This window comes from Lactuca sativa, chromosome 8 (assembly GCF_002870075.4).
Source record: "Lactuca sativa cultivar Salinas chromosome 8, Lsat_Salinas_v11, whole genome shotgun sequence".
Lineage (NCBI taxonomy): Eukaryota > Viridiplantae > Streptophyta > Magnoliopsida > Asterales > Asteraceae > Lactuca > Lactuca sativa.
The window spans coordinates 250,996,607-251,006,792 of NC_056630.2; the positions used below are offsets into that span (position 1 = coordinate 250,996,607).

A 10,186-nucleotide genomic window follows, 5' to 3' on the forward strand; every position below is an offset into this window, starting at 1 on the left:
AAATAAAATCAAAATTAGCCGACGAAGTCTAAATGAGAGTTGTAGAGTATATTCTCACCTACGCGTGCATATAAAGAACATCGAAAACGGAGCTCGTACGCCAAAGTTACGGATTTTACAAGTTCGAGACCCAAAATCCAAGGCTGTTAGGCTTGCCACGACGTGGCACAGTTGGCCGCGACGTGGCAACATGACTGATGGTGTCTTGTCAATGGAAGAGTATAGGATTGTGGAAGAGGATTGGATTTTCTCCCCACGACGTGGCCATCCTTTGCCACGACGTGGCACTCAAAATCTACCCCTATAAATAGAACTCTTGGGGTGCCGAGTTTAGGTGCTCCATTCTTCCGTCTCTCGTGCCGAAACTCTGTGTTTAAGCTCCCGAATCCCTCCCGAAGCCTCGGTTTTCACACTCAAGTTCAGAAGGAAGGTTCTACACTCCCGAGACTCCCGAGATTCCCGAGTCCCGAGAAAATCAACTCTTCCAAGTCGAAGTTCTTGTCGATTTTCATCTCGCTTTCACCAATCTATCAAGTGAGTTCATACCCCTATAAACTACACTTTCAAATGTTTTATCAATGCTTTTTATACACTTTTAAGGGGGGGGGGAATACAAGTAAACACACGGTTATTATCGTGTGTAACATAAAGTTTCACTATATACTCTTTTTATCAAGTAAATCATATATGATTTATAACTACTACATGGGAACTTTCGTATGCAATATATATTCTCGATAACATCTTGTCTTTTGGAAATAAAACATGTTTATATATATATATATATATATATATATATATATATATATATATATATATATATATATATATATATATACGAATCAAACACTTTATTTATACTTGAAGTATACGTGATCATTTATGTCACTTTAAATGTTATACTTTACATAATAAGTAAGCATTACACTAGGATTTACTATACGAACGAAGCATACATTTTGAAAAATTATAATAGGTATAGTTTACGAGAAAATCATGAACATTTACATACTAGAAACACTATATCAAAGAGATATTTTCATACACAAGAACAAATGGACATTTTCATACGTAAATCTATTTTATACTAAGTTTTGTGAGACATTTCACGTACTTCCGAGTATGCATTTGAAGTCCTGTATTATATACCAAAATCCCTTGTAGGGGGAGCGTGATACTTGTGTATAGATCTATACGGGATTGACAATCCCACACCAAAGTTGTTAGCTACAGTTAGGCCGGCAGGCCTGGGGTGAAAAACGTCATAACTTTCCAACGCCTAAAGAACGTTGTTATAGGCATCCTGGTCAAATAGTATGGTTATAAGACTCACATGGAGTATTAAAAACACATTGATTTACAGGGTTTTTTAAATGACTTAACGATTTATATATAAACCTACTATTTTAGGCATGAAAAGCACTATTGCATTACAGTTTTGGAACAATTAAACTACCATCTACTATAGTAGAAAATATGGGATTTTTTAGGAACATTTAAACCTGTACAAACCATTTTCATTCTATTTCATACAAACATTGTCACTAAATACTTATGAACTCACCAGCTTAAATGCTGACTTACTCTTTCAAAACCACTTTTATTTCTCAGGAATTCAGTAATACAGTTAAACTACAGCTTTTGAAGAAGGGACGCTGCGGCGTTAGTTTAATTTCATGTTGACATCATATTGTAATTTCTTTTGAAACAAGTACTTTTATACAATGTGAACTTTCAAATTATATATATGATGGTTGTGTTACTTTCTTTACTATGTATTCAACTGTTTCGATACTACATGAAGTCATCCGCCCTCGAACGATTCCGCCGTTCTGGTTTGGGGGTGTGACATCATCACAGGAAACACCTTAGATGACTGCGTCCACCAGCGTTGGATCAACTTGGGAACCAAGCCCTTCGTTCCTAGCCAAATGGGGAACAGAAAGTGTCAGGGCTCGATCAACGCTAACAGGCAGTAGGAGAATCTCCACCAAAGGTACCTGACGGTACTGGAGGGTGCCCTTGAACTTGCCCAACATCACCATCTTAAAGGGGAAAAAATCCTCTCATGGCCTACAAAGGCAAAAATCGCAATGAGATAAGCCAACTGATTTCCCCCAAAATATATATCTTTAGGGGGGGGAGTAGAGAAGAACACTTACCATCCTTTTCCACGAAGTACTGATGCATCATTCATCGGGCCCTCCAAGCAAACTCATCCCAACCACAACTAGAATATGATCATCCCAGTCCTCCCCTGTGAAGCAGAAACCCCCTAGTTCCTAGGCAACGGTTAGGCTAGCACCACACAGTTGGGGCGACCGGTCAAAGTAATCGTTCCTCTGGGGGTAGCCGTAACCAGCCAAGTCGCGATTCACCTGGAACCACTTATCTTGCCAATTCTTCTTAGGCGCTTTCTGTTTAACGATGAATGTATGAACGCCTCACCTTTTGTAGAAGTTATGGACGCCAGATTGAGTGGAAAAGTTAAAGAAGGCCTTAAATGCCCAGAACTGCTGCAACACCCTAAGGGCTCGGCAGGCTAGTACGAAGCCCAAGATTTTGTTGATGGCAGTGGGAGTAAGATCGCCCACAGAAAAACCATATTGACGCATGATCTCATAAAAAAATTCAGTTGTCGGTAGCCTCAGGCCTTACTTGAAGATTGAAATGGGGACACTGACTTTCCCTGTCTGGTGGACGAGAGATGATCACCCCTCTCTTGGGATATCGAACCTCGTGTTATGGCATAAAGCCAAACCTAGTTTGAAGAGCTTCAAACTCGGTTGGAGTTGGCTCAGTTCTAGTCTATGATGTTGCCATTTTCTCTCAAAGTACAAGAACAAGGTGGACTAGAAGGAAACAAAAGAAAGATATGAGTAGTTGAAGAAGTGGGAAAGGTAAAGAAAAAAACCGTCCTTGATAAGGAAGGTTTTAAATGAAAGGAGAGAATATCGAACAATTATGATGATGAAACCGTCTGTGCAGATGGCTCTGTCACATTAGCAGACGTCAGAGCCATCTTCACTGAACATATGTCTTGATCTAAGCTAGAACAACTTAGCTACACTAGGCTAACACTGATGTTTACTAGCCTAGGGGACTTATTAACGTATCCCACTAGGAATACGTTAAAGATAACATAACCGTTATCTTTAGGATGATCTAGCTAATGATCACAAATCTATCCTAATGTCAAACCCTCGCCCTCTCCCTTGCACTAGAACCTTCTCGCTTGGTGCCCTCGCGCCTAGGTCCAACTCTCGACGGTAATCTCTGGTCTATAATAGGACAAAACACAGCTGATTGTCTCCCAGAGTGACATGTGTTGCGCCCACGGCACTATCCCCCTGTCCATTCTACGCCAATAGCAGATGACCACTAGTAGTGCACAATCCTCCAATGGGACTCCTCCAAGTCCTGTCGGCCTAGACGAGACAAAAAGCACCGTTGGGATCATGCATAGAAAGGAATATGTATAAAAAGACCCTTCTTCTCCAAAAGAAGGGATCACCCCATCTTCATTTCAAACCCTAATTACCTTACTCTCAGAAAAATACTAACTAGATCGTCGCAGCTTCATCTCGGGACCACCTCCTAGACGTTGACCAACATTATTTCTTCATTGTTGTGTCGCGTTATTTGGAAAACTTCAAAGAAGAAAAAATTCTTCATATGAAGTCGGATTTAAGCGCTCATTATATCCACGAGATAGTTCTAATGACTTCTACATCTTTAGCTAAGATTATTTACTATATCTCAAATGTCTAGCCTGAATTTGCAGACAATATATATATATATATATATATATATATATATATATATATATATATATAATAGTAGATTATTTCTATAAGAGTTTGTGAGTGAGTACAGTCGAGATATAAGTATATAGAGAAGGATATAGAATGAGTACAAAGACAACAATAAATAATGAGATAGAGTGACTAGTATCTTTCATTAAGATTTCCATGCGACAAATTTTTTCCTTATCTTTTGTAACACTCAAGTATTTCTCCAAAGTAGTTTTCAAATTGTCAGTCTCGGTCTTCATTTAACCGACGTCACTCGAACTACTTGTGACCCATTTACCATTTTGTTTTGCTTGGTCTCTTCCCATGGAACGACTAGGTCTTAAAACCCCAATATTGAGGCCAATCACGACGTGCACATCTGGTGATTAACTATGAGTGGTTTCAGATGTTTTGTTCTTTTAGAACCATCCGTGAATGATTTTGAAGTTTAGATATCTTGCCATTTTTTCGACTCCTTCACAATATTCCAAAAATCAAGAAGTTTGAAAGGTGCCCCCTTATTATTTCGGTAAAGTGCTAAAGCTTTCTACAACATTGTTTGATCAGTCACACCACTTTGCCACTAGCACATGTTAAACTCGATGACAACTTTGTTGGTTTTCTTCCACTTCGAGTAAATTTGGTTTTTTTTTTTCAGTAGTCTCCAAGCTTCAATTATTAAATAAAATGCCATGTAACTTTCTTATAAAAAGTTGGTGCATCTTAGTTGTTCTTGACTTTTGGGTCTTCCAAAACATATATGCATGCATGAGCCAACATCTTTTCCTCATTCGGTATCTAATTGTTAGAAGGTGTCTTTCCTTTTTTATTGGGTTCAAGTTGAGGTTGAATCTCTTTAGGCTTAGAATCCGTTTCTGGTATGATTTTGGGTTGAGAGTGGGTTTGGAATTGGGTTTAGGGTTGGGATTGGAATTGGAATTGAGATCCAGAAATGTTCTCAAATGGGTTGAAGTCATATTCCAATTGGCACTACACTTAAGTTTGGAATTAGAATCGGGGTTGATATTGAGATTGAAATTGAAAGTGGGTTGGGTATGAATAGGATGTAGAGTGTAGTATGCACCAAGATAAATCAGATAATGGTAACTAGGAGGTGAATAAATATGACGATCAATTTGGTTTTAGAAGAATGCATGTGATGAAGGGTTTGAATGGGTTGTGTTTTGGGTATTTTTCTTGTTTATTCTTGGAGTTCTGGGTTGGAAGAGGAATTGGAGGAAGCTATTTTTCACAAAATAAGGTCAGTGTTACACTGAAAAACTAAAGGTTGTGTATTATTAAATTAGTTTATAACCCGTGGGAACCACAATTACAAAATTAATTAAAATTTTATAGTAAAAATTCAAAATTATTAATCAATTATTTTAAATAAATTATTAATTAAGAGATTTTTTGTTATATAAATTTTAATCATTTATTAAATAAATATGTGAAATTATATCACTTTACAATTTGTATTAATTTTATTTTAATTTTTATTATAAATTTATTAATCTAATGCAATTAGAGTGGGAAAATTTGAAATTTGAAATGAAAAATCAATAGGTTGATAACTGACATGCATTAATTAGGAGACATAATAAGATGACACATGGAAAAAAGAGAATAAAATATACATTCATTAGGAGGTTTAACAGAGTGACACATGTCAAAAAAAGAATAAAACTATTCTTTTATTAGAACTATTCGAATTAAAATTAGAATAAAGATAAGGATTAGATAGGTGTTTGTATTTATAATGGTTGAAAGAGTATTAAAATTTTGTTTTTTATTAGATCAACAGATATATTTTTGAAAAAAAAACAATTATAAATTTTCAATTTTGAGTTTTTGCTTTTCTCCCTCGTCATAAGCAAAGCATGTTGCTGAGTCAAACTTCCGAGCTTATAATGCCGAGTTAATAACAATGTGTGTGCCGAGTACAACTTGGCGTTATTGAGCTCATTTCGAGCCCACTCAATGGAGCTGTAGAGGTGCTCTAATTTAAAAAAAAAATATTATTATTATTAATCATATGTTAATAAAAGAGTAGTTTTTTTTTTTGTTAAATGTCACAATATTAGACATCCTAATTAATATGATGTCACTTGTCATTCTATTAATTATCTATTTTAAATTGATTACACATCCTAATTAATGTGATTCTATTTGTTTAATATATATGGAAAATTAATTCCATATATCATATATTTATTTGAATTAATGATTATAATTTTACATAATTAATAAAAATATCTTTTAATTAATAACTTATTTAAAACTTTATATAAAATAAATGATTAATAATTTTTAATTTTTTACGAGTTTAATAATTTTGTAACAGTGGGAACAATTTTTGTAATTATGGTTCTCACCGGTTATAAACTAGTTATAACTATTAATTATAATATAAATCGGATAACTAAAAACACTATAATATAAATCGTATCAAATAAGGTTAGCGGAAAATGACATGGAAAATAAGATAAGATTTATACTTTATATACATTTAAAAGCAATTTATATCTCAATATAAATGTGTCATCATCAATCAATGGTACGAAAAACTTTGACCATGAAGGTAAGTCAAATCAAATCAGTTCTCCACTTAAATATTCATAAACTACGAAACGTATCGATGCTTATTATAATACCATATTTATAATTTTCTCTCTTAGAAATTCTCCAAATAATTCGCTCAGATTCCATTGACAGATTGTGTATATTTAGGAAAGGAATCGAATACCAAGGAAGACGAAGAACAAGGAGTAGAAGCAGTAGAGAAGCACAAACGTACGGTTTGGTTTATTCTTTCTCTTATCTTCATTGCACGTTTCCTTGTTTCTTTTTCTGATTAAATTCCTTTTCTCCATGATCAGTCAATACCTCATGTTTATTTGTCCGTTTTAGCTTAAGATCTTCCAAATTAAAGGTTTATTCTTCGTTTTTGTTTCTGTAACTTTGTTTATCGATTGTTTTACACCACAATCTCTTTTTGTTTTTGATGATTTAATCTGTAGAATCAAATGTCGTTTTGTTTCGAGTGTTATGTTTGCTTCGTAGTTGAGTTTTGATACGACAGTCTGGCAGAAAACTGAGCTTAAGAGTTCCAGATTTTTTTTGGCGTGTATCGGAAGGCTTTCTGTGTTGAAATTAGAAGATGAGGGTTTAAGAATATTTTATTGATTCTAGTAGAGTTATTCGATTTTGGATAGATGTGAAGTACTCTTCTGTAACTACATATGTCCTTTTTTGGTTAAAACCGTATTTGATTTTGAAGAGTTTTGTGATTTTGGACGAATGACTAGTGTGATTCTGTATCTTCTTTTGTCAGTTTTCATTTCAAACAACAGGAAGATCTACATGACTATAGAATGATATGTTACTGTTTTCATTCTTTGATGTTCTTAGATCCAACTTTCTCCCTCCTTCTCAAAAGAAGTCCATTTTCGATTCCTTAGATTCCAATATAGTGGTTCCAGAATTCAAACTCTGCTTAGATCTTTTTAATTTCATCTATTTCCAATTTTATTTTCTGTTACGATAGTCTTTTATGTAGTACCATGTATTCATCAATTCTAATGGAAAGAAAATGAGCCTTTGTCACTTTCAAAGTTCAATTCAAGACACAAATATGGAAAACTTTCTTATCATGATTTATAGTCATGATTGAAATGTAGTGCTGTCTTTATTGATACACATGTAGGTTTTAATGATAAATGGTACTATTTTCATCACATCAATTTTATTATTCAGCTCAAATCTACAATCACATACAGCTATTCCACATGGTTGTTAAAATTTGTTTGTGTTTTAATGGAAGCAATGTGCTCTTTGTTTTTCTGTCTTTACATATCTTGATGATAACTTGGAGTCTCTAATAATGGATATTGATGTATGCATTGCAGATTTGCAGGTAGTTTTTGAAGCTCTTTAAGGTTTTGATGGAAGACAATCAATTAAACTTCAATCGACCAATTCTTTCTGTAAGACGTTTCTCATCAACAGTTTCTTCTCAAAAGGACTCCAAAAGGAAAAATGGAATATCACCAAGTCCTTCTTACAAATCAGGTTCATTAAGAAACCCTGGAAGTGTCCCTTTTGTTTGGGAACACACTCCTGGAAAACCAAAAGATGAAACAAAAACACAAAAACATATAAAATATCTTGTCCCAAAGCCTCCACCAGGTCGAATTTCAAAACCTAAAAAGCAAGAATCTTTAGAAGTGAAGTTAACAGAATTTGAGAGCTCAAAAGAGACAAAGAAAGAGTCATCTGATTCAAGAGTGATGAATGAGAAGCCATTGGAGGTGAAGAAGGTGGTTAATAGGGAAAATGAGAAGCCACAAATTACATATGGCCCTAATTTTTTACAGTTTACTGGTGATGATAGTGAAGAAGATAGTGATTTTGATTATGATGAGCATGAAAATACATCATATAAGGTTTGTGGATTGCTTCCACATTTTTGTTTAAAGGGTTCTATTGGTCTTTTGAATCCATTACCAGGATTAAGTATGAGAACCAGATTACCAATTTCTTCTGCTAATAAAACTCCCTCTGAATCCTCATCTGCTAGCTCTCAGGTAATTATCTCTTTATAATTCTTTTTTAAATTAATATTACTATGATTAAGAATTTTACATAAATTTGTTAAAACTGAAACAATATTTCATAATCAAGCATTTATTGAATGAAACATGGTTTCATAATCAACCACTTTATTGCATTAATTTGTTCAAATATGAAACGTTGCTGCAAAATTACGCATTTACCCTTGTCCTTTTTTTTTGGATTTTATTAGCCTGCTAGAGTGGCTGTATATGAGCACAGATCATTAGCCAAGCAAGAAAAAGAGGAGACCGTTATAAAAAACAAGCCTAAAGAAGCTGCCAATCAGAAAGAGCGATCAGAGCCGTTGGATCGTGTGATTTCAGATGATGATATCGATTTAAAAAATAAAGAAGTAAATTTACAAAAGAAAGGACTCATTAGCTTCAAGGAATTACTAGCTGTTGAGAATGAGAAAGAATCCAGCCCTCAAAATCATATGGTTGAAAAGACTCTTTACATTGACACCATACATAAGGTCGAAACTGCCAAATCTGATGAGGGTATTTTCGAAATTTCACATATTCCGAAACAGGAGAAAGAAGCGGGATTTTGTGAAGACCCGAAAGTTGAACGAGATTTAAAGTTTTCCCGACAAAATAACATGGAGTTACCCGCTCCGCCGCCATTACCGAAATCACCCTCGGATTCTTGGTTGTGGCGGACATTGCCGTCTATGTCCTCGAAAAATCTATCTTTACGCGCAAATCCTAATCCTAAACATCCGACTTCCAACACAAGGGCAAAATTGGAAAATTTTCAATCACAAAATCCACAGGTAAAATCAACCGATTAACCTCTTCATTTAATTTATTTGGACGAGACAGAACTGGACTAAACTGGAAATGACTGAAAAAAAAATCTACAGTATTTTGTATGACGAGATGAGGAGAGAGGATATTCACGTCTTTTGCACAGTTAAAAAAATCAAAATTTTCACCTTTTTGGGAGACGCAAAATCTTCAATTTTTGCATATATTTAAAAATTGCAAGTTTTGTCCCACTGACATAGATCACAGGTCAGTATATGTGAAAAACAGTACAAACCAATGTCTAATGCACATATTTAAAAATTACAATTTTTGTCTTATTGACATCAGTTAATAAATGTGGGCCTAAATGCATATATTTTGTACTTTTTGTTAGGGACAATTACTTCCTATACCAGAAACTTAGTATTTTGAGTTAGTAGAGTATGATATGAAGCAAAGAAGAAGCATTGAAGGTTTGCTATTGGTTAGAGGTGGTATGAATGTAATGAATGAGTCGGTTGTGATTATTTTTGATGGGCGTATCATGTCATTATCATATTTTATATCATGTAATTAATAGTGAGGAATAAAAGAAAGTTGATTGGAGGTTTGTATATGGTAATATGAAGAGGGAAATGGTCTGTAAAGATGTTTTCATAATAAGAAAGGAGATGGGGTACCTTTCAGATAGAATGGAAAAAGGAGGACTTTATGCTTTTGTTTGCTTTCTTTCGTTTTAGTTGATGAAATTCATGTACAAAAAGGTCGTATTCAAGGAGGACAATGCCAACTCTAAAAGTAGAAGTGGGAAATGACACATATGGGACCATGTTGGGTTGGGGTTTGGGTTAAATGAGTAAAATTCACTAGAGAAAGGAACAAAAACTGAAAAAACATATTTTTTTCTTCGGTTAAAATTCTTCAAAATTTAGGAAAATTTGTCTCTGATAAATTAACAACTAATTTTGTAGTGGCGTTGCGAAATAGGTTTCACACTGTTAAACCGGTTAAAAGTTATTTTGATTTTTT

The 10,186-nt window shown here is 34.4% G+C and overlaps 1 protein-coding gene across 3 annotated transcripts; it reads left to right on the forward strand.

The window, feature by feature from the left end:
* Positions 1-6,405: 6,405 nt before the first annotated feature.
* Positions 6,406-9,873, forward strand: LOC111889321 (uncharacterized). 3 transcript variants are annotated; one of them, XM_023885456.3, is made up of 4 exons: positions 6,406-6,587; positions 7,711-8,380; positions 8,599-9,183; positions 9,552-9,873. In XM_023885456.3, exons 2-4 carry the CDS (start codon positions 7,739-7,741, stop codon positions 9,579-9,581), a joined length of 1,257 nt encoding a protein of 418 aa, XP_023741224.1. In that variant the 5' UTR covers positions 6,406-6,587; positions 7,711-7,738; the 3' UTR covers positions 9,582-9,873. The 3 variants fall into 3 exon arrangements, with proteins under 3 accessions (XP_023741224.1, XP_023741222.1, XP_023741223.1); XM_023885454.3 differs by having other exon boundaries at positions 6,408-6,587; positions 7,703-8,380; XM_023885455.3 differs by lacking the exon at positions 6,406-6,587 and adding an exon at positions 6,614-6,726 and having other exon boundaries at positions 7,703-8,380.
* The last annotated feature ends 313 nt before the right edge of the window (positions 9,874-10,186 follow it).

Bases quoted from the DNA above. Each gene is read 5' to 3' on its own strand.
- LOC111889321 (XM_023885456.3), top strand. From the start codon at position 7,739: ATGGAAGACAATCAATTAAACTTCAATCGACCAATTCTTTCTGTAAGA. The intron at 8,381-8,598 runs GTAATTATCTCT...GGATTTTATTAG, and splicing joins CCTCATCTGCTAGCTCTCAG to CCTGCTAGAGTGGCTGTATA. The intron at 9,184-9,551 runs GTAAAATCAACC...ACTTTTTGTTAG, and splicing joins TTCAATCACAAAATCCACAG to GGACAATTACTTCCTATACC.